The sequence below is a fragment of the Apus apus genome, chromosome 1 (assembly GCF_020740795.1).
Source record: "Apus apus isolate bApuApu2 chromosome 1, bApuApu2.pri.cur, whole genome shotgun sequence".
In the NCBI taxonomy this organism is placed as follows: Eukaryota; Metazoa; Chordata; class Aves; order Apodiformes; family Apodidae; genus Apus; species Apus apus.
Genome location: NC_067282.1, coordinates 198,491,972 through 198,516,504, shown reverse-complemented (window position 1 = coordinate 198,516,504; position 24,533 = coordinate 198,491,972). Strand labels below are relative to the sequence as shown.

At 42.9% G+C, this 24,533-nt stretch overlaps 2 protein-coding genes across 8 annotated transcripts; one reads left to right on the top strand and one right to left on the bottom strand.

Annotated features, from left to right (window-relative positions):
• Positions 1-119: 119 nt before the first annotated feature.
• On the bottom strand, positions 120-17,023 carry DCLRE1C (DNA cross-link repair 1C). 7 transcript variants are annotated; one of them, XM_051634524.1, is made up of 14 exons: positions 16,889-17,023; positions 15,223-15,274; positions 13,210-13,294; positions 10,309-10,368; positions 9,619-9,674; positions 8,882-8,983; positions 8,563-8,635; positions 8,261-8,401; positions 7,297-7,398; positions 6,546-6,682; positions 6,309-6,363; positions 4,817-4,905; positions 3,932-4,032; positions 120-3,141 (listed from the first exon to the last, which is right to left on the bottom strand). In XM_051634524.1, exons 2-14 carry the CDS (start codon positions 15,267-15,269, stop codon positions 2,171-2,173), a joined length of 2,019 nt encoding a protein of 672 aa, XP_051490484.1. In that variant the 5' UTR covers positions 15,270-15,274; positions 16,889-17,023; the 3' UTR covers positions 120-2,170. The 7 variants fall into 7 exon arrangements, with proteins under 7 accessions (XP_051490484.1, XP_051490457.1, XP_051490460.1 ...); XM_051634497.1 differs by lacking the exon at positions 16,889-17,023 and adding an exon at positions 15,380-15,496; XM_051634500.1 differs by lacking the exon at positions 16,889-17,023 and adding an exon at positions 15,380-15,496 and having other exon boundaries at positions 120-3,117.
• MEIG1 (meiosis/spermiogenesis associated 1) lies at positions 15,784-23,742 on the top strand. Its single transcript, XM_051634557.1, has 3 exons — positions 15,784-15,803; positions 20,104-20,266; positions 23,296-23,742. Exons 2-3 carry the CDS (start codon positions 20,129-20,131, stop codon positions 23,422-23,424), a joined length of 267 nt encoding a protein of 88 aa, XP_051490517.1. The 5' UTR covers positions 15,784-15,803; positions 20,104-20,128; the 3' UTR covers positions 23,425-23,742.
• The last annotated feature ends 791 nt before the right edge of the window (positions 23,743-24,533 follow it).

The window sequence follows — 24,533 nt, the reverse complement described above, 5'->3', positions numbered from 1 at the left end:
CATAAATTTACACTGTCAACTTGCCTAAAGCAGACAGTTCCTGTATATTTAAACACACTGTAAATGCAGCCCTGAACTGCCATACATAGTAGAGTTAAGGAAACAAGGCAACAGAGAAATTCTGATCTGTATAACTTTATTTGCAGAGGTAGTTAAAACAGCAGTTTCACTCACTCAAAGCTTGCTGAAAAAAACCCCACAACAGTTGACCAGGTTTAGAAATTATGTTGACAAATCCCAAGGATGGTGGAGAAACACATAGACTTGAATATCCTTAAAACCATAGATTACAGCAATTTTTCTTTCGTTTCCTCCCCGCCATTAGTGTTCCAAACAGCAGAACCCGGGCTGGTCTGATAGTCACATATTGCTAAAGATGGCAGAAAGACGGAAGACACACTCAGAGAGCTGTCACTACAAATCTGTTTAATTCTTTGGGACTTGGGACCATATGGATGGGAAACCTCATGGATATTTGGATGACTGATTCTGCTGTTCAGGCATTTTTGTAGGCACTGCAGTGAATTACTTTTCTGCTTTAGTATCTAAGAATTTGGTAAAAGAGTTTATAGCGCATGTGTGTGGAGCATCTATTACAGAATCTCAGAATCACTTAGGCTGGAAAAGACTTTCAAGATCATCAAGTCCAACTATTAACCCTACCAAGTCCAGCACAAAGCCATATCCTCAAGCTCCACAACTAGATGACTTTCACACACATCAGGGATGGTGACTCAACCACCCCCCGGGCAACATGTTCCAATGTTTGACAACCCTTTCAGTGAAAAAGTTCTTCCTAATATCTAGTCTAAACCTCCCCTGGCACAGCTTGAGGCCATTTCCTCTTGGTCTATTACCAGTTACTTGTGAGAAGAGACCAGCACCTACCTCTTCACAACCTCCTTTCAGGTAGTTGTAGAGGGTGATGAGGTCTCCTCTCAGCCGCATTTTCTTCAGACTAAACAGCCCTGGTTACCTCAACCACTCCTCCTAAGACTTGTTCTCAAGACTTCATCACCGACTTCATCACCAGCTTCATCTCCCTTTGGACACGCTCCAGCACCTTGATGTCCTTTCTGTGGCCTCACCAATGCTGAGTACAGAGGGATGATCACCTCGCTGGTCCTCCTTCCCACACTATTTCTAGTACAGGTCAGGATGCCATTTGCCTTCTTGGCCACCTGAGCACACTGTTGGCTCCTATTCAGCCACATGTCAATCAGAGCCCTATTGTCTTTATTTAAAAAAAAAGAAATGTAAACATCTGAATTCAGTGAAGTCAACAGAACATTTCAGAGGAGGTGACACTTGGTAACAAGTCTTGAGAAACATAACCTGTCCAGGGCAACAGGTTAGCTTCTGGTGCTGCAAGTTCACCTTCAGAGCAGGCTACTGCTGGTGGCTCTGGAACCACATGCTACAGGACTTTATTTTTAAGCTGTTCTGAAAAACAATTCAGACCAAACAAAATCATGGAGGAGCTGATGACAAGTTGTTTGCAAGGAGTTAAATTTAAACCACAGGCAATGGTGCCTCATTTGGGAGTTAAAAATCTGATGACAACACTTGCTCAGTGTAAAGAGACTGCCTGAAAAGAGTGATTTCTTTCTTCGTTTTGATTTTGGTTTTTTTGCTTTTTGTTTTTTTTAAAAAATAAGAACTTCTCATTAATACTCTAATCTGCTCTACAGTTGTTTTTAAAAAAATAACAGCAGTGGAAATTCAGCATTAAAGTGCAACTATTGCATTGTTTGCATGGTTGGCCCTGAAAGATGTTGTGTTCCTCCATTTGGTATTTTCTTAAAACCTGAGATCACATAGATATCAAAGGCAAACTTGTAGAGCTCACAATGAAGAGAACACTAAATGAAATCTAGTGTTCTACCCTTAATATTGTCTGGTCTGGTTTTTGTCTACTTACAGTCCTGGAGAACTGAATCTCAGGAGGCAGAAGGCTTTTACATTCCCTCCTAGAAATCCTTCCTTTTCAGTATTTCATGGAGGGAACAATAAAGTTACACAGGCTGCAAATCCCTAGTACTGACAGGAAGATATTTCTGCAAGAAACTGCATGAATTAGCATAGCTGCAGACAGTATTTGGCATTAAAAAGAATTCAGAGTTTAATAAACATTCCAGTATACTGTGATGTCCATCAGTTCTACCCGTCTTTAGGAGCCCTTTTTTTCACCGAGTATGCATTCTCCTGCTGCTAGCTTCTGATACAAACAGTACAGCTTATCTGGCTTAGGTGCTTCAGCACCAGGAGTCATGGGAATTTCAAAGTCAGAGGAGCTCTGGGAGTCTCTCCTCAGTTCCGGATCAGGAGACCTGGGGTTGTCACTTACTTCCACCAGCACATCCTGAATGTCACCAGTGCCAGTTTCTGCATCTTTCTCACAGTCTTTGCTTTTCAAGTCACACACAACATCATGGGCACAAAGTCTGTTTTGATCCAATGGCTTCCACCTACTGCTGTCAGGTTGACTGTCCTTGGCAGTCTCCTGCAATGCAGAAACAACTGTTCTGCTCCCACCTTTGCTGAAGCAGCTCACATCCAAGGCATTTCTCTCCTGGGAGGTAATGAGTACTGTGTCCATTTGACTATCCCAGCCCTGGCTCCCCTGCTCTGAGATGTGAGTTGACTGAGAAGAATTTTGGGAGGAGATGTGTGTTGAGTCGCTTACTCCATCTGAATCACTGAAGAGTGATTGGGACCCACCAGCATCTGCTGAAGATGGGAAGTTGTCCTCATTTTCAGAGCTTTCTTCTAGTTTGTTACACTTAAAAAATGCATCCCAGCGAGGGATGTTGTCATTTGATTCCTGTTGGTCACTAGTTCCTCCGTTAAAATTTGATGTGGAAGTGGCATCTGGCTCAGGGGAAAGAACTTGAACTGTATTTTTTTCAGATTCTTCATCATCATCTTCATCATCATCATCATTTGATTCCTCACAGTCCATGAAGTCTACCTTCAGGGACGTGTAAGCTGTGGTTGCTTTGTAACTTTCTCTGCTCTCATTAATGTGTCCTTCAGCATTTTCAGCTTGTCCTGTGCTGGAGGGCCTGCTCTCTTCCCTCTGCTGTTTTGGAATTTTAGACCTTGCAGAAGCTGATTCTGTATCAAAAAGGTCATCTTCATCTGTCAAGAGCATAAAAAAAGCCCACCCCAAAACCAACACTTAGAAAGTTCAGATCTCTGATAAAATTCTGTTGAGAGCAAAGTTTTCATAAAAATTCGTTTAGAATGAAGAGTGGAAAAAGTCCTTTAACCCAGATGAAGACTTATGGGTGTTACTGACAGCCTTTGCCTTGTTCAGCACAGCACCTTACCAGGCAAGCTGCCAGTTGCCATCCTCCAAATGAGCAGGTCAGTGTAGCCCTGGCAGACACATATTCAGATGTGTTTTGCCAGGACTACATCACCCTAGAGTACTTGGCACTTCAGAAACAGCCAAAGAGAATGCAGCAGGCACAAAGTTGTCTTCTAGGTCCCAAGTGGCTTTCCAGATGCTATCTATGTATAGCTTCCCGTTACCACTGAAAATTTAAAAAGCTACTGGATGCTAAAAAGCAGTGGGAGATAAGAGGAACAATTCCACTGGTGCAGCACTTCATCCTCCCCAACATTAGAGGTGATAAAAGTAAAGTTCTGTTAGAGAAACAGCTTTATCAGGGATGGTCTAGGACTGTGGGATGGAAGTCTTCCAGAAATTTAAAAGGCTGTTAAGCATTAAGTGTCATTTAAGATCACAAACAAGTGCAATTTTACATAATTAATGCTCTCTCACCCTCCTAAAACCTAAGTTCACTTAACTAATATTTCAGCTGTTGCTCTAAACACAGACTATGGTGCACACCGTGGCCTTTGGCACCTCTGCTTAGTCTCAGACTTTCATTTTAAGGCACAGTAGCACCAGCAGAACCTTTACCTGTATCAGATGAGTCTCTCTTGTGGACTCTCTTCAGTGTTCCTAAGGGCTTGTACCTGGGTTCCATGTTTCTCCTGTAGGACCTGCATAATGGCTTTAAACTGAGGTGAATGAGAAAAGCCATTAATATTTAGAACTTGGCAGATCCTCTCTTTTTACTTAAATGCACTGCTTGGTGCCTTTCACAGGAACTGTCACAAAAGGGTTAAAGCACAGGCAGCTTTAGGGAAAAGTTCTCAATTCATTAGTAAGCTTAAGCAGCTTAAAGGTAGACAACAATCTTTCTATGTATTTACTTTACACCATGTACACCATTTGGAAATGATCTTTTAGTGCCTTGCTTATTCCATACTTGCAAAGCATCTCCTTTCTTACTGAGGAGGAAAAGAAAAAGGAACAAAGAAACAAGTCCTCATTTTGTTCAGGCTGAGGGACATGGGTGCTCTCCTGCTCCCTAAGAGCCAGCATCTGTAGCAGCACATGAGATCAGGCCTCAGTGGTGCTGCACAGAGGGCAGGAGGTTCAAGTCCTCAGAGAAATTCTCTTCAAAAGAAACTTCCAAGAAGTAGCAATGACAAATAGAAATAGGAGTCACCAGATAACGTGATATGAACGTGTGTTCAGATTCCACCCAAAAAGCGTTTAACAGCAGAAAAGACTCTAGATGCAGATATAAGCTGGGTGTGGAACACAAACTCTCAGACTTAACACAACAGACAACTGCTCTTCAGAAAGCTGAAGTTTGCAGGACTAATGCAGAAAAACATATCTATCTGAATTATGAGACAACTACAGCAAAAGACAGTGGCTTGCTTGAGAGGCTGAAGTTGTCCTTACTAGAACAGCAAGGAAATCAGCTCCATTCAGCAGCCACTTGTTACTTACATTTCCATAACTTTGTCTTCTGTCCCACCCAGTGGCAGTACATTGGGATACACATTCATAGGACAGATATAGCTCACAAAATCCTTAATCTAAATGGAAGAAAATTAGAAGTAGTTTAACAAGTTACATCAAGAGTTCATAATTTCACTCGAGGACAGCACTATTTAAAGTTCACCCACAAGAAGTACTACCAGCTCTCTCATGTAAAGACAAACACAATCCATGGACCAAAGTGGATGGCGGTGAAAACAGATCTGAATGGATGCTGAGAACTCAGTCTCATCTAACCACCTCACAGCAATTATCAACTACTACACAGACCATCACTAGCTCTGAAAGAGAAGGCTGGATATACCTTTTCTAGGGAATGTGATCAGTGCTTCTCTGTCTTTACTGCTGTATTTTTCTTACTGGACTCCAAGTCCCTAGTGGTGCAGCTCAGTTATTAACTTCCTCAAAGACTTTTCCTAAAGTCTCCCTTCAGCTCACAATAAAAGCCCATTATGACAAACCACATTTTTCCAAGCCTTACTCTGTTGACTTTTAGATCCTCTCCAGACAGTCAATTTCTTGAAGAATTGTGTCCAGTTTGGGGCACTCCACTCTAGCTGAGGCTTTATCAGTGCTGAGCACTGAGGCACTGAAAACACTTGCCATTTTTCAGATTACACTCCTATCTATACAGACCACTAGGACCCATTTATTTTTGCAAATGGAGATATGAGTCTGCTACAATACCCTACCCCCATGTCATGCCAGCAAAGATGCCATGTTGTATCTACTACACTAGCACCTTCATTGAAAATTCTGCATGGCAGAACAAATTAAAACTTAACCAGGATCTTAAAAATAGGACTGTCTTCCTAGGGCTCTGAATAATCTCCATTTTGTACATACAAGGCTTTGTGACAGGTTAATTGTTAGCACTGATCCAGCTTCAGTTCAGTTTCTTAGGAAATAAGTTATTTTAAGAACTGGATTGAGTCATATTAAATGAAAGTGTGTGATTGTGGTGAGGATGCTAAAATTTCATTTTAGTCTTTAACACAGAAAGAGAAGCAACAGGGGCACCTACAATTTGAGAAAATTCTGTTTAAACATGGGGGCAGGGAGAAGGCAAACCCACCCAAAAGTGAGTCACAGCAGATAATGTATTGAAAGCCAAAATGCCACGCTTTAAGCATTTCATAGTTAGGCAATAATCTAAAATAGAAAGGCAGTCAAAACAATTGTAGCAGTGACCAACACTTCAAGAAGAGAGAACAAAAAAATAGGCTCATAATCCTGCTCTCCCTTAAGAAGTTCTTCTGCAGCTATATTAAAACAAACTTCTTCTTCAGGATCCAAAACTTCCTATCCCCTTATGTCTTATTACTGAAAAGGTATTTTTTTAAATTATGATAAGTCATGTCATCCACTCCAAAATAATGAAAAAAACCCCTTTGCTGTTTTTTTTAAATCAATGTATACTCAGTACTACAAGTACACAAACCTCACTGTATGAAGAGTGGAAAGAGAAACAAGCTCTGTATGTACTCTCCCCAGTCCTAAAAAAAAAAAAAAAAAAAAAAAAAAAAAAGAGGGAAAAAAGTAAGTAACTGCTCCTCATCCTTCAATAGAGACAAGTATAGTCTAGTTTTTAAAAAGTCCATTTTGAGGTTCAGTTGTAGAAGCATCAGGCAACATATGCACCTGAAGCAACAGGTTTCTGCATGGCCCAAATGCTCACCTCACTATTACACTGGTTTTCTTGTTCCTTTCTCCAAACCACATAGTGGAGGGTTTGATGCTGATTATGTGCAAGGGAGTTCCATTTTGGCAAGTCATCCCACAGGGCAGTCTGTTCCCTCGAAAACATTCATCATCCTGTCAAACACAATATAAAGTGCAATCCTGACCTTCCCCCCCCCCAGAAATTCAGCCATGTAGTGTCTAGCAAGACCAAGTTTTCCTCTCACTTCCAACTCCTTTGAAACACTCTTTGCTCTTGCATTGTGCTTCCACAGTGCAGCTGACAAAGGAAATCCATCAGAGAGACCAATGCCCCAACATACCATCCCCAGTTCTACCTGTACTCTTCCAATTTGGAGCCTTCAGCTCGACAGACATCCTGGAAAGGGAAGGCCACACACCACAAGCACAGCATGTGGCTGCAGGAGACACTAGATGAGCTGCTTTTGATATATTTACATGGATAATACCTGACTGATGTGATCTACTGCTTGTCTTACTTCATTTAAAAATGTACTTTTCAAGTTTCAAATACAATTAAACTATCTCTAGCATTGACTATGACATTTTCCCCTTTTTTCTTTTTAACAATGTCCACCCACTAACTGAAGTTCCCACTGTCATCAAGCCAGCATTTGGCCTGAGTCTTCATTAGCACAACAGGACCAAACCATCAGCACCAAACCACCAGCACCTACAACCAGTGTTTCCCAGCCAGGCTGGCAGAGGCTTTGTGAGACGGTACACACCCGAGGATGTCGACAGGCGTGAATCTGAGTGTGTCGATCTGTAGTGACATGGTAGAGGATTTCTGGCATGTTTCTAAACATATCAAGTTTGTTCACATGCACCTAGAGAAAAGCAGAGTTTACTCTTAGTTAGCTCAATGTGTTTGCCAATCGGCAGCTGGAGGGACTATGCAGACATGGTTCTGCTCTCAACAAATGCTGGTAGGCATTTCAACTACTAAATTAGTTTACAAATATGTAAAGGGTGAGTGTTGGGAGGATGGAGCCAGGCTCTTTTCAGTGATGACCAGTAATAGGACAAAGGGTAATGGATGCAAACTGCAGCATAGGAGGTTCCATGTGAATATCAGGAAGAACTTCTTTACTGTGAGAGTGACAGAGCCCTGGAACAGGCTGCCCAGAGAGGTTGTGGAGTCTCCACTGGAGACATTCAAAACCCGCCTGGACAAGTTCCTGTGTGATGTGCTCTGGGTGATCCTGCTCTGGCAGGGGGGGTTGGACTAGATGATCTTTCAAGGTCCCGTCCAACCCCTAGGATTCTGTGATTCTGTGATTACCACCCATCATTATGGGGGAAGTGTTGCCAAGTCGCTTGGATATCTAGAACTAGCAGAACATTGCTCCTATGCTGAGGAGGGATGAATATTCATCAAAGAAAGTAAGACTATATCTGCTAACAATGGCATATGTAAATGAGAAGGCTTTTATCATTCATGAGATAAAAGGGAGAGAGGTAAACACTGAACTTGAAAACCATTGATTAACTTCTCCCTGGAGTGCCCAGATGTTCCAGACAAAAATCAACTAGTTAATTAATTTTGAGCACAACTGTAGTTTTTTAAGTTAATAAAAGCATGAGTATCTTTCACACACAGCAGTCCTCTGAACAGCCGTTTCCAGCCTGATGACTGGCCACACTCATTCCTGAGGATCTGTTCTAAAGCTACAATTACAGAAACATTACCCTGAATCCCAGTTCCTCACTGAGGTTTATGAATAAATATTCATATCCATAAGCAGCTTTGCAATTCAGCCACACCACGTGATAGCGACTCAGTGAGGTCCAGCTTCGCACCAACTCCAAGATCCCACTTAAACATTCCTCCTGAAAAGTTTAGAAAATGTCGTGAATCCTCTTTCAAGATCCTTGCAACTTGCTGTGACTTGGTAATGCAAAATGGCATTGCCTTTCAAGATTAACCACAAGGAGGTGTTAATTAATTAGTGGCTTTAGGACCTTTCCTCTCACAGCTTATTTACACTTACCCGGCTTGGGATATGATAATATTTGGGATCACAGAAAGTGGTGTCCAAATACACACTCTGGATGTCTTTTACTCTGAAAGAGAGATGTTATACCAGAGTGAGCAGTTCATCACAGAACTAAGACATTCCACTTCCTCTCTTCAAAAGCAGGCAATTCTTCCTCTTTATTACAAAGACCAAGTCAAAAGGGGCTTGTAACTTTAGTATTGCCTGACTGTCCAGAATAAAAAATGAGGAACAAGAGTACATTGTTTCAGAATTGTCCATACCAGTGTGATCTTTCATTCTTTCTAAACCCCACGAGCAGCTGAAGCCTCACCTAGTCCCTGAATGCAAAAGCTCCATCCTGGCTGCTTCTCCTTTTGCAAGCCTGAAATCCCCTGTATACAGCACAGTGCCATTTTCACCTTCAAACAAAAACCTACAAGTAGAAACACTACGGTCACACTCAACAATAAAAAGCATTAAATACCAGATGTCAATTTGTTACCTTGCTCAAAGCCGCCTACAGGACTGTATGATGTAATGGAAATACTGGGCTCCATTTGGTTCTCTAGTAATTTCAGTTACACCAAATAATCCAGACTGAAAGAAACCTGTGCCTGGGCTGGTCACAGTTGAAGACAAAAGCCTTACTTGTTCTGTGAGAGTAGCCCAGATGTCTGTGGCAGCCAAAGGAATCTACTAGGCATTTGTACCAGGAAGCTGGGCACCTTCTTTTTAAAGTCATATTTCAGAAATGGAGGATTTATTTTTGACTAGGGTTTTGTATGTAATTTTTAAGTAGAGCTGAAATCCAGAAAGTTGTTATTTATAGGCATGGGGAAAACTAATCTGCTCCACCAAAGTAACAACTTCTGTCTGGAGAGATCCCAAATAGTACAGTGGTTTTTCAACCTTGACCAAAGCTGGTGAGCCCTGCCACAACAGTATTATCTCCAAGGACAAATTTTATATTCACTAGCTTTCTCTAGTTGAAAAAAAACCCAGTACTTAGTGAGAACTCTAGAGAACAAATTTCTCAGCAGAGACATTTAGAGTATGGAAAGGACGTACATGACTGATCCTGGACAGTGACCAGCTGGTAGAAGTGTGACCTCTAGATCTTCTTTCTAGAAGAGATAGGTTAGCATTACTTTCACACTTTTACTACGTACTACCAGTACTTTCATTGACACAGTGAAAGCAATGTGTTACTCCCCACAGCCTCTTGCAACATTTAACACTGCTTTTGAACAAAGAGAAAGTCTCTTCCCATTCCAAAGAGCCCTGAAGAGCAATGACCATCCTTTCATGCCAGAAGAGATGACTGAATATTGTTTGGTGTTCAAGAAAGCCCCTCATCCAGAAGAATGTTCTACTTCCTTGGTTCTTCATGAACAAGCGTAAGAGAAATATCTTGGGTTACACTTTGCCTGGAGATGCTCTACCAGACTTTTAAGTCCTGCACCTAAAACTCATTAAAATACACCATGAAACACAAAGTGAAAGAAATCACAAGAGAGGTAGGTAAGCTGGAGATCACTAATACCCTGGAAAGACATCACCAAATAAACACTATGATAATAAGGACAAAGCAGGGAATAATTCATGTGGCTGCACATCTTGGAGAGAAAGGGGAACATACATTTTAAAAATAGCTTGTCCACTTGGGATGTTACAGGCAAGATCTGCTTCCCATGCTCATTTAAACAGTATTAGTGCCTGTTACAAATATATTAATTTTATTTTATTTTTGTTACTTACCTCACCAGTTGTTTCATCTAATAAAGAAATCTGAGTTGGAGTTTCAACTTCCAATGCAACCTGTAACAAAATCAATAAATGTATTAAAAGGTTTACTGAACATTTAGTGTGATGCTTATGGTCAAGTATTCATTTGGTAGACATCTTCAGCACCCACTATGGCTCATGCTAAGCCTGTAAAATTGAGCTCGTTTTCCTACAATTAAGTAATGAATTTCCATTTCCAGAGGAAAAGAAGTTTTCTGAAAGTTGAAATGGAGATACCTCAATCAAGGTGTGCATGCTTAGAAAAGTTAGAACATATTGGACTTCTAAACAGCAACAGCTCTGGCTTCTCTGCCTGGACCACTAGCCTTATTTTTGGATGACTGCAAAGCCCAAGACATCCCAGCTCCAGAAGACAGGAGAGGATTTTGCTAGGACAGACCTCTGTGCTGCAGCCCTTCTCCTCACTGTTCCCTATTACCAGAAGCAGAACCCACAAATCACATGCAGGACACATTTCTGTGTTCATTTAGAGGTGATTAATCTCCAGAACACACTTAATCCCGTTTTGCCATATCCTCTACCAAAGGAGTCCTGCAACACACATGCTCTGTGGCCACCTGCAAGCTTAGCATTGCTATGCAGGCTCCTCTCCCATCCTCCTGTTGTTTATTTTTAATTTCAGATAATATTCGTATATAATTCTCCTGCCCAAGAAAGCCAAAGTGAAAGGGAAGCCTCCTGTCATTATTCTCCTCCACCTCCTCCAGGTATAACCTCCAGCTTCTCAGCTGAGCAGTCTCCTCAGCACCTTGGGTTTCACAGCATTAGATGAATTCACAAGACATCTTGACACGTATTTCTGGGCAGCTTCCTGAGATCCATTCAGCTGGTACTCACACAAAGCTGCTAACACTGGGCTTCTCCACCAGAAACCACAACACCAATCAAACTCAGAGGTTGCTTCAAAATAGAGATATGTGTGTCAAAAGCTATTTTATATTCAGAATTCAAGAAACTAGAAAGAGCTGATTTTTTAAACATGAATACTAATTTTTTCATTTACAATTTCTGAAGCAGAACAAGTTGAAGAGGCTGATCTAAATTCTGCATGCTCACTTTTCTCAGTAATTCTCTAATTTCCTACTGCAGTGAAACAATTGTCAAGTTTTAGATCTAAGAATCTGAAGAATTCTTCACTGACAGCCACAGTTTAGCTTTATATCCATAAGTGATAATATCTCCAGCACTGTTCTCCCCTCATATTTAATAGTTTAAAGGTTGAAGCCAGCAGCAGATTCAAAGAGCCTCTTATGCTGTAAGTACAAGACTGATAATCATAAAAATATTTGTCTGGAAGCTGACATTTTGATTGCTTTTTTCAGTCTGGTGGATATCAAATCAGCTGTTAATTCATTTCCAAGTCATGCTACAAGTAGAAAGCTTATTTATTGTAAGACAAAAGCTTGTGAACAAGACACCCAATGGCTGTTATGGGATTTAAGGCCTGTGCAGCTCATGCCATTCCCAGCAGTCACTCCTGGGAGCTGCAGCTGCAAACATCTATGCATGTTTTAAATTGTGTTGATTTGTGCAATTGTGCTTCATCTTAGTACCAGGAGTACTTCTGGTATCTCTTCTCAGATTAAGATTTTCCTAAACAGGGATGTAAGGACCAGCACTGCCTACTTTCCTTTTACAGACTCCTAACAGCTTACAGACATCTCCCTGCAAGCAACCTCTTCTCCTAGGTTAAACTTCAATGGATACTGGAAGCAAACACACACAAGCTTAGAAACAAAAAATTTTTAAAAACCAACAACCCACACCAACAAAATAGCCACCACAAACCCACCTCATTTTATTTCTGCTAGTCCAAGAAGTTGACAGGCTTAGAAACACTGTTACCTACACAGATTGTGCTCCTTCACATATCAAACATGCCTAAGGGGTGTTCAGTCTTTTTTTACAGAGCCTGGATCACGCTCATGCTCCAAATCACTAAATCTTTCCGTTTCTCAAGGCTTCATATAAAGCTAGTTATTTGCTCCCTCAGCTTCACAATTAAACTAGGACATTGAACAGAGAAGTCCCCTACTTCTCCTTTTTCTCTTACCCAGAGTTACCTCCCAGGTCCCACCCACATGAGCTTCTTTGGATATGACTCACACTTACAAGCTATTCAAAGAAACTCTTGAGCTTTAACTCCCCCAAGGAAACGAATTTCACCTTGTCTGAAGTTCTTCTTGACCTTTGACTTGACTAGAAAACTCTCCTGTCCTTGACTGGGACAGGAGATTGTAACATCCTTACACTATTTGATTATGTACATACACACAGTAAGATGTAAAAAGAAACGTGCAATCTCAAAGCTCACACCTGCAAAGGGAAGGAAATAAGTAACTACAAGTCATGCATGTACATGACCACTGATCCCTGGAATTTTGACACTAAACAGTGGAAATCAAGTAAATTAAGGAAGTTCTTTCATGTTAGAGATAGTCCATATTCCAAAAAGCTAAAGGAAAATGATATATCCAAAGATTATACATACTCCAAGCAATATAAGACTTTAAATGGCACAAAAGGGAAATGAAATAAGGACAGGAGCAAAGAGACATGAGCAGGCAAGGAAATGAAGGAGTGATACAAATGACCAATGTACAGATGGAGGATGTTTAAAGCTGAAGTAAAGAGAAAAGGATAAATTTTGTGGAGGGAAAAATAAGATCAAACATAAACAACAATAAACCAATCCCACAGAGCAAGCAGCAAGGAAAGGCACAGGAGGCAGGTACTTAAGCCCTGAAACACTGCATCAACACCAACACTTAAGACATTACTGAGGAGGGAAAACTCCATCTTCCCTAGAATACTGTTTGGAAACTGATAATTGAAAAATAAACTAAAACTTACAATGTGATTCTCCCAAAACTTGTATTTCCAGCTAGTCAGCAGCAGTTCCTTAGTTACTGGTGAGCAATATAATTTAACTTTCAAGCTGTGAGGAGACAAAAAAACAGATGAGTGTGTTTCAAAGCAGAGGCAGGGAACAATCTAACGACACATCAGCACCTGGCACCTGCTACATCAAAACATCTGCTCAGACTTCTCTCTTATCTGAAGAGACCTACAGAGCAGTCAGCCTGCAGGAGCACTTTTGCGCCAGCCTGCAGTGGCATCCAAATGAATCACTCCACCTTGTTCAGATACATTTTCCTCAACACAGCAAACCCAAAGACTAACCCATGTGGGCCTGTGACTTCATATTTTTTTGGGCAGAAATAAAGTGTGTGGTTTGTGGTCACATGTACACAGATCTTTGTTGCTTCCATACCCACCAAGGTCTGTTTCAGATTTGCATGCTTTCCCTGGAATGGGCATCTGGGACAGTCAGCATTCAGCAGACCACAGAGTACTTCCTATAAAGCTCTAGCTTTTGCAGAGTGCACTGAGACCTGACAAGCAAAGAGAGATGCTCTGATCACATTTGAGGAGATGCAATATCTACTTTAATAGTGTATGGCCCACAGCCTCTCCCAGCCCATTCCCCTGTCTGACCCCCCGCATGATGAAAAAGAAAAGGTGTCCCTTGCCCTTTTGTGATGCACCTGCAAGAAGTCTGGCTCCATCTTACCTACTGCTACCTGCAAACAGTGGTACACAGTTGTGTCCTACTCTTGAGGATGAAGACATTCAGCTCTCAGCTGCTTCTCATACATCACGTGCTCCAGCCCCAGACCAGCTTTGCGGTCCTGGTCCAAAATACCAACATTGCTTTTTGCCCGGGAGAGCCCAGGGCTGGACTCAGTACTCCAGACAAAGCCCTGACCACAGAGGGAATAACTGTCTCCCTGAAACTGCCAGCTACCTGGTTGCTCATACACCTTTTAGTGCAGCTGCCCTCCTCCACAGCACAGCCCAGCACTATCTCCAGGCACCAACACACTCTGAGGGAATACCAGCAACAAGGATCCTTGTGAAGTTCATACACCTCATGAAGTTCAACAAGCCACATGCACTTGAGATGGGGCAATCTGCAATACCAACTTAGACTGTGGGTTGAAGGGACTGGGAGCAGAGGACTCAGGGGTACTGGTGAGTGAAAAGCTGGACATGACATGCACTTGCTGCCCAGAAAGCCAACTGCTTCCAGGGCTACATCACAAGAAGCATGGCCAGCAGGTCAAGGGAAGGAATCTGCTCCTCTACTCCAGTCTGGTGGAACCCCACCTGGAGCACTGTGGTCTGGGGTCCCCAGTACAAGATAGACATGGAGCTGTTGGAGTAAAGCCCAGAGGAAGCCACAAAGATGATCTGAGGATTGCAACACCTCTCCTATAAAGGCAAGCTGAGAGAGCTGGGGTTGTTCAGCCTGGAGAAGGCTCCAGGGAAACCTTCCGGGACTTCAAGGAGGACTCTATGGAAAAAGGGGACAGACTTTTTACAGGGCCTACAGCGACATGTCATGGGGTAATGGCTTCAAACTGGAAGTGGGTAGATTTAGATGGGACATCAGGGAGAAATTCTTTCCTGTAAGGGTGCTGAGACACTGGCACAGGCTGCGCAGGGAAGCTGCGAGTGCCTCCTCCCTGGTGCTGTTTCAAGGGTTGGATGGGGCTCTGAGCAACCCGGTCCAGCGGGAGGTGTCCCTGCCCACGGCAGGGGGGTTGGAACGAGATGATCTTTCAGGTAGGTCCCTTCCAATCCCAACCAGTCTGTGACTCTATGATCCACAGCAGTTTCCTCACCCTGTTTTCCTCACGCTTTGCTCTCAAACCAGCCGCCCCCTCCTCAGCGCCCCTGGCCCTGCGTGCTGCGGCCGGGCCGGGCAAACAGCCGCGGGGGCCGCACCGGGGCAGCCCCAGCAGAGCCGGGCCGGGCCGGGCCGCCCCCTCTCCCCCTCAGCAGCCCCTCAGCAGCCCCTACCTGCCCTCCAGCCTCCTCTTCATGGCGGGCGCCCGCAGCCCCTTCATGTGATCTGGGGAGACAGGGCAGGGCCGTCACTCGGGGCCGGGGAGAGGAGGGGGGGGGGGGGGGGAGAAGAATGGGGGGGTTCGGTTGCCATGGGGACGGGCGGGCTCACCCTTGTGGCAGTGCGACAGGAAGTAGGCGCGCGCCCGCAGGTTGCCGCGGTCGAAGCGGTCGATGGACACCCCGGGGTACTCGCGCACGCGACCCCCGAACCGGCTCATGGCGGCCAGCAACGCGGCGCTTCCGCCCCCGCGCGCCCCTCCCACCCCGCCCCCCCGAGGCCCCGCCTCCCGGGCCCTCAGCCAATCGCCAGCCGGCCCTGCCTCCCGCCGGCCTATCAGACGCGGGGAGGGGGGAAAGGCGGGAACGGCTCCTTAAAGGGGCGCCGGGGGGGCGGTTGCCTAGCAACGCCGGCCGTTGGCGGCGGTTGGTCCTGTCAGGCAGCGCCGCCATCGCCGCCGCCGCGCTCCGGTGGCCGCTCCGCGCCGCGCCGGCCGAGCTGGGAGGAGGCCACGTTTTGCGACCCTTTCGCCGAGGTGGGTCGTCTAAGGGCTGGGCGGTCGGGTCGTGGCTATGGCGGTGGGAGCAGGGTGGGGTTGCCTCAACGCGGTGACTCAGGCGAGGGCCTAGACGTCTTTCTGAACGCTTTGGTGAATCCAGGAAGCTCCCATGTAGAGTCTGGAAGTAATTGGAAAGCTCTTCCTGAGTCTTCCAGGATCCCAAATATATTCTGTGAATGCTGGCTTGTTTAACACAAGAAGTGTCATCTAAGAAGTGCTGCCGCCTCTTCCAGCCACTCTGGCCCCTGGAGCCCGGCCTGGTGGGTCTCTGCCCGGGCTGAGGGATGCGGCTGCTGCTTTCCAGTTTGCAGTCCCAACGAGTGACAAAGCTGAGCACGTAACACAGACACGGCTGGCCACACGGACTGCCACAGATGAGGTGTTCAACAGCACCTACATACAGGACTCGTCGAACATAAACAAGTCCCTCTCCTCCTCTGGTAGCAGTAAAAGTTCACTTGTTGCAGGCACACACATGCCACCCTCTGGGCTCACAAGCACGTGCAGTTTTGTGGATCCCTTGAGCAGTACATCTCATGTCTGCCCAGCACCCGTGCACAGATCCCAGGCTCCTGCTTCGTGGATCCCGCTACTCCAGCTTGATGCTCAGTAGCAAACACCCGTTGATAACACTTGTCCCTCAGGTGCTCCACATTCACAAGTCCCCTTGGGTGTACCAGCAAGGCACCTCCCTGTGTCTGATGCCCTGGCCTGGGCCCGAGGTCCCCCTGCTCAGCAGCTAGTCCAGCTAAAATTTTGCTAGTGAATATGGGTACACACCACACATACCCAGATTTGAGAAGATACAGACACTGGCCCCTCCTCCCTAACAGCTGGCCCCAGGCACGCAGGCTGTGACCCAAAGTCCTGTTCCAACCACTGGGTGGGAACCCCTCTGTCATGCCAGCCTCCACCCAGGAGCTGATATTTTGGGGCACACACTATTCCTGCTCCAGTGGCTGGAAGTTAAAGACCCCTGTTTGCTCCAGCAGCTGACACCACAGGCCAGGGGTGCCCATACCACCTGTCTAACTCCAGAGATGGTACCAGTTTTCACTCACATGCACAGGTCTCACCAGCAGTTGCCAGTTAGTCCTTGCAGCACACACAGACACGGGATGGAGAGTGAGATGATGCAGAGAGATAGTTAAGAAAAGATGTAATAAGAAGATACAAAAAGGTAGGACAGACTGATGATCAGGTGCAGAGCTCAGTCTGGCCCTGTTTTATACAAGGCCAGGCTCTTTCATGCTCCTCTCTGTCTATTCCCATCCTTGTCCCTCTCTGCTCCCCTTCCCCTGCACATCCCTCACGGGTCTGTATAGCTCTGATTCCTGCACCCCTCCAAGTCAGGGGAGGGTCCCTCTTTTACAGTTGGTCTTCCTGGAAGTGGTGCCTGTAGTAGCTCAGTAGCCTATGTGTTAGTGTGAGTGGTGAGGTTTATTTCTTATCATGGTCTCTATGTTTGTTTTGTCAGGTTTGTGTCTGTATATTTTCTTTCTGGTTTCCCCTTTTTTCCCCTTAGTTTCCCAATTCACAAGGTCCTTACCAGATAACCTTGCTGGAATAAACATTTTCAGACTCCCACATGCTCCCATCAATTAGTGTGACTGATCAGGTTTGGTTCTTATCACCACCTCCCTCCTAGTTCACTGTTCAAGTTTCTGTCCCCATATGTTCTCATTTTATGGCTTCCTCCCTTTCTTATTATCCCTTTCTTGTTGAATTGAAGGTCCTTGACCAGATGCCTTTAAAGGAGCAGACACACTCTCCTCCTACACACCCTTACAACCTGTATAAGCATTAAGGGAACTCCTATGCGAGCCCAGGCTAGTTAGGATTCCATAGAAATTGTGCAATGATTGATGTTTAAAACCTGTTTTTCTAAAGCCAAAACAGAGGTCTATGAAATCTCACCAATTCCACTAAATTAAGAGCAGGCAAATGTTGCTGTCTTAGCAAAGCCCACTTCACTGTTCAACAGTTCCCTTCCTATGAAAAGTGTTAGTATTAGGCTGAATATTTTCTTACCAATATTCTCTCACGTTCCTTCTTTTGCCTGTATCTCTCTTCTGTCTTTTATCTCTTCCCTGAATTGCAGCTGGCTGTAGTACAGCTCATCTTGTGCTTTGGTACAATGAAACCAGCTCTATGCCTGGAACTGAAATACACAACAATAGACAAAGAGAACAATTTTTAAAGGGCTTAAATAGCAGCCTAAAAATATCAGGATGACGCTTTTGTTATTTGAAGTCACCAAGCTGGTACTTCAGATGGATGACCTTGTGATGCATTTTTTTGGAGCAGGACATCTGAACTCAGGAAGTGCCACACATACCTACATGTCTTGAAGAAGCACCTTCATCAGATGAATTCAGTACAACCTGTAAAGAAGTACTTAAGACTAGTAACATATAAATTATAATAAATCACTTAAATTAATTTTAGTTTAGCATTTATTAAGATCTAATATTATTGCTAATAATATTGACTGTATAAAGTCCCAGATTTACAACACCCATGAGCATATTCAGGGTGTGAAAAATTCTGTAGTGGCTACAAAGGAGCCCTTTGCAGCAAGGGAGGAAAAAAGATGTTGAGATAGAGATCCCAAAGACTACACTAAAGCTTTAGAATAAGGTTGCATACTTACCTTACTTTGTATGTGACACCTTATACTGAGTGGGGAAATTACTTTTTTATTAGTTAATGGCTGTCTTCAGTTCCAAAATGCTGCATGGTAAGAGCATGTTTGGAGTGCTGAATTGCAAGAAATAGTTTAGCATTGCCAGAAAATAGCCCTTGACCATATTTTTATTGATCCTTAATAAAGTGCATGCAATAAGAGATGAAAGACCCTTTCTTTGTGTGCTAATGGCTCTCATACAGTTAGATGAGGGACATGCAAGCTTCTGCTATTTCTGCATTAGGAAAACAATAATTCTTGATATCATTTTCCTACAGATTTGTATGCTGTAGTTGAGATGTTTTTTCCTTTTTTGCCTTTCTAACAGACTGAGGGAATTTGTGCATTTGTTAAGACATCAGCCTTCAACTTTTCAAGCTCTCAGTTGATACAGGAACTTAGGAAGGAAGAAAATTTTGGTCTGTGTGCTGGATTTGGAAGCAGTTACTACCCACAGGGGCTGAGATTGTGTTCATCCTCTCACTACAAGATCCAGAAGCTTTTTCTCCTTCTTTGGAGATACCTTCCTAATGATGAAGCTGAAGCTTGGTGACATTACAAAACCAGGAAAAGACTAATTTCTGACCATATCTTCTAGACAGGATAGTGTTCTGTGTGTTTTGCTTGCAGAATCATCAGAAAGTTCTATATTAGTAGCACAAGAAGATACACTCAAGAAAGCAAATGCAGTAAAATTCAGAAATAAGGTAGAAGTCAAATGATTTTTTTATTATTTTTTTTTTTAATATAGCTCAAATCCATCCCTGGTGAGTTTCCCCTGCTTTGCAATTTTTTTAATTGTTTATTTTATTATCTTTTTTTACTTTTCAGTTTGAGTTTCGTCTTGTCCTAGTTCTGCTCTGTTCAGGTGTAGCAGTCGATTAACCTGTTTAGATTCTCAGCAGATTGAACAGATGGATTCTGTGTGAGGAGGAAGTCAGTGGCAGTCAGTCAGTGCAGATTTTGATGGGGCAAGGGTAGAATAGGATGAATTTTGGCAGCTTGTGTGCCCTGCTTCTTTATCCCATCCACTTTAATTCTTCAGACCTCTTCTTTGTTACCTCCACTGTGGCCATGGGCAGTCCATTTCTCCTTTCCCCTCCTCTCCCACCCTGAGTGTTTGCTGTCCTTCACTAACAGCCCAGCTCCTCATTTTGTGGTCTCCAGTTTGGTTGTTCCTTCAGTAGGAAGAAAGAAAAATCTGACAAGCCACCTGTTCCAAGGGGGCAGTGACTGCACAAATGTGAAATTAAAATTATTACTGTATTTTAATTTATTTTTAAATGAGCCAACATGCACACATAAATTTTAGGCAGCACTGTTAAGTCAAGGTGGGAAAAATGCAATTTTAATAGTTTCCTAGATACAGAAGCATAGGTGAGTTGGGGTTTGAGATCAAGTAGTACATTTAATTTGATTCCCAACTGCTTATAACATTTTTCTTTTTCAGCTTCAGACTTTGATGGAAAGCTAATATGGTACTGTCTGTAATTCCTTTATTTTTCAATTTTGTTCTACCCATTTCAAGATGTCCTTAACAAAATCACTTGCTTCTGTTGTCTCTATTTCATTTTTAAAAATTAATTTCAGGAAAAAGTCTGAAGTTTCTGAAGTCATGGCTAAAGGTGACATCAAACCAAAATCTGTACATTATGCCCAAAAATGGTCAGATGATGTAGAGAACTTATACAGATTTCAGCTAGCTGGATACAGAGATGAGGTTGAATATAAACAAGTAAAACAAGTGGACATGGTAAGATTCAGAACTCAGCAAGGGTTATTACTTTAAACTTCTGTCTCTTGTTAAACAATTACATAAAAATCAAGGTGCCCCTTGTTTCCTTTCATTTAGGCTAGTTCCTGTACAGCTTTTTCTCCCAGGTATGACTTGGATTCTTGGGCTGTTATTAACTGTGCAGAATAACTTATTTCACAGAACTGTAACAGAAACATTGCCCAGCCTGTGATTTTGTTCCCTTTCTCTTATACATTAAGAAACATACTAGTTTTCTTTGATTAGATGTAGCTGCTATCTTAAAGAATAGTTTGGTTTTGAGAAAAGGAATTTGCCAAACTCAGTTCTTTGTGAAATTTTCCCATTGCTCTGCCAATAGACCTGCTGGGAAACTCCTTCATTGTCCAGGAAGCCAGTGCTATGTCATTGCTTCCCACTTCAGTTTTACAGGTTAATTGAGTGGTAGCATAATCAGACCTCATGCACACTCAAAACTTGGCTTCTATTGAAACTATCCATGATACAAATATTTGATGCCAATTCTGTTAAAGGCAGTTGTGACAGGCATTTTTCAACTGAGAATGTCAAGGACCAAGTCCTTGATGTTGATGGCAGTGATGGCAATGTTGGCTATGATGGTTGATGCTCCCTGGCACATCAAATGAGCTAATAAGCCAGATATTCAGTGCCTACCTGAGATTCAAAATAGCAACCAAGTGGTTAATACAGCAAACAACATATTATCTTTATAAGATCTCTGTGACTTATCTTCCAAAGCAGCATATATAGTATGAAATATCCACTTTTAAAATATTTTAATCTCCTGTGCACAGAAGTGCAGAATGTTCCTAAGAAAGTCACTCCTCATCCAGTTAACTGAAAATATGGCAAAACATTGATGTACATAATGAGATGCTGTTTATTTATTTTTTTTTGCATGGGCTCAGATAACCCTGTAAAGGCTGTGTTGTGAATTCATGTAACTGTGCAAAAGGAAATCCCATAATCAGTGTGGTAGGATCAATTTGTTTAATATTTATGACAGGGCATAACCATAAACAATTAAACCCTGATAAAAGTTAGAGAACACTGGTTGCTCAGTGTAAAATGAACATGCATTCTATTGAGTCTTGCCAAGATCTGGCAGTGGTTCTTTTTCAATTTACACATTTTGAAATGTCTTTTTTCCTCCACATTATGTTTCCATAATGTAGTTGGTTTTAATCATGCAATTATAATGTAGGTGGAATGGATATTAAAGCTTTTATGTTTAGACAGAGAATACAAGTAACTCAGCTATGTCTCAAGTAAGAAGGTGTGCTGATTTTGGCTGGGATAGAATTAGTTTTCTTCATAGTTGCTAGTATGGGGCCACAGTACCTGCTCTGGTGTGGACTTATCCACAGCCACAGACGCTTTGGGGTGTCCCACTCCCACATGGACTCATCCACAGGTCACAGTCCCTTCAACTCGAGTTCACACTGGAGTTCCAGCCTGCCCAGCACAGCAGCACAGAAACAGCAGTGATGCTCTGGCCATCTGCCAGCCCTTCATTGCTATTACCAGTGTCCCCAGGCGCAGCAGAGTAGGATGATAAGCACTGCAGCAGTTCAGCAAGCAGTGAAAGCAAAAAGCAGCCACTAATGAGCAGCAGACTGCAATTTGCACTGAGGTGAGGAAGCCCCATGGCAAGCACGGGAACCTGCCAATTGATAGCTAGCCAGCAGTAACAGCTATAAATTTGATCTGGCACATTCCAGTCAAGCCTGTAGTTACCTTGAATGCTTTGAGCCCCATGTTGGGTGCCAAAAAGGACTGTTGTGGCTTAACCCCAGCCAGCAACTAAGCCCCACACAACCTCTTGCTCACTCCCCTGAGTGGGAAAGAATCAGAAGCGTAAAAGTGAGGTTGGGTTGAGAAACAGACAATTTAATAGATAAAGCAAAAGCTTCACACACAAGCAAAGCAAAACAAGGAATTCACTCACTAAGTCACAGGTGTTCAGGCCAGCCGGTGTTCAGCCATCTCCAGGAAAGCAGGGCTCCATCACATATAATGGTGACTTGGGGACATCCCAAGTGATCATTCTGAACTTCCTCCCTTCCTTCTTCCCCCTGCCAAGCTTTTCTACTGCTGGGCATGATGTCATATGGTATAGTAGCCCATTAGTCACTTGGGGTCAGCTGTCCCAGCTGTGTCCCCTCCAACCTCCTTGTGCACCCCCAGCCTACTTGCTGATGGGGTGGTGTGTGAAGCAAAAAAGGCCCTGACTCTGTGTGAGCACTGGTCAGCAATAAGGAAAACATCTCTGCATTATCAACACTGCTTCCAGCACAGTTCCAAAACATGAAAAAAATTAACTCCATCCCAGCCAAAATCAGCATGGAATATAAATGATGAAACTGCCACTTCTGGGACTTTCTGATTAGAGAATACTTTGATTTGACATCTACTACTGGACCCGTAAAGCTGGTGAGCATTCACATGCTCAAGCCTTTAAAGCTTTACATTGTGGAATACTGAACAGCAGCATGATGCTGCAGGACTGATCCTGCTGTCTTTGAGACTATGATACTCATAGGTCAGTTGATTTTTTTGAGACTGCTAATGAAAAGCACATTTTTTAATGGTCAGAAGGATCCAAAAGAAAACCCTTAAGTGTGTGTCAGTCTTACAGAAGTGAAATCTTTCAGTTTCTCAGTTTACTGAATAACTGAATAGCATCAATATTTTATTCCTAAACAAGGTATTTTTAAAGCTTTGACTACTCCACTTTTTAAGTTACCTTAGTCTATCAAATATTCTTAGAACCTTATTTCTAGACTTTTCTGATCACATAATTATTTTTATTAGACAAGAGTCCTGGTTTCTTACATCTTACTCTGAATCTTTTTAAAAGCTAAGCACATGAATAGCAAAGCAAGGTTTAGATGCAAATGAGGTTTTCCCATGGCATTATACCCCATATTCTTTGCCATATAATGCACAAACATCATTTAATGTGTGCATGTTCAGATGAATATATATCCTTTGTATTCTATTCATAGGTGGAATATTGGCCAGAAACTGGATTTGTTAAGAAGCTCCAAAGAAGGGACAACACATTCTATTATTACAATAAGCAAAGAGAATGTGAAGATGAAGAAGTCCATAAAGTGAAAGTTTATGTGTATTAGTTTTGTTGTTGTTCTGATTTGTGTTTGTTAGAATCTGATAGTTAAATTATATTTGTGTAATCTGACTTACCTTAGGTATTGGTGTCATTCTTGGATAGAAGGGGGGATACTGGAAATGCAGAGAAGCCTTGAATTACAGACATAGGAAATACTTTTTTTTCCTGCTGTAACCAAAAGTCTTGTTATCCCTCATTTTCTTAGTTACAAATGTTTTGATGTCAAAAGATAAAAAACTGATAAATGGGTATCACATACTTGATTTATCTCTGTGCAAAGTCCAATATAAGTAACAGCATCAGTCTATATTCAAAACAATAAAATCTTGTTGACACTGGCTCATTTCAGCCTCAGTCTCTTGGTATAGCTACAGGTTATGAGACTACAAAGGGCCACAGTAAGGCCAAAAAGCTGAAGTTCCTTTGGAGAACTGCAGGAATAACAAGCAGGGAGTTTAGTGAAGGACAGTGAACAAACAAGTAGTAAGGACAAGTGCTAAGCTGCAGATTTAAAAGCTAGGTATTGTGATAGAAACAGTCACAACAAAAATGTCTTCCTGAGCAATAGATAAAGCATCCCCATAGCATTTTTGTCAGGTGCAAATATTAAACATTTGAAAAGGAAGCATTACTTGACCTGGTAGCATATGCCTTTTTATGGAGGGGAAAAAAAGATGGTGGATTAACAGTGGGTTCAGCTAGTACAAACCTGCAGGTGGAACATGAAATGGTGACGAGTAATGTTTATGGTTAGATAACTTATGCAGAAGATATGTGGGATTTCTGGGCAGAATTAATCTCATCTAATTTCAAATACCATTGTCAACATCTGCACCTGATCTTGTCACTTGGACACCCTTTGTCCTGAGCAGAGGGAAGTTGGGTCTTCTGGCACAGTGCATTTCTTCTAAATGTAGGTGTGGAACCCTGGCTTTGAACATGTTGCTGTGCCATCAGCTCTGCACAAGCTGTCCACACACGTGCTCCTACTCTGAGACATCTGGTAACAGCCAGGTATCATACTTGACTTCACTCATTAAGGAATTTAAGTAAAATTCTTCAAGATGCCAAAACTCTTTAGATAATTGACCTCTAGGACAGATTATTATCTAC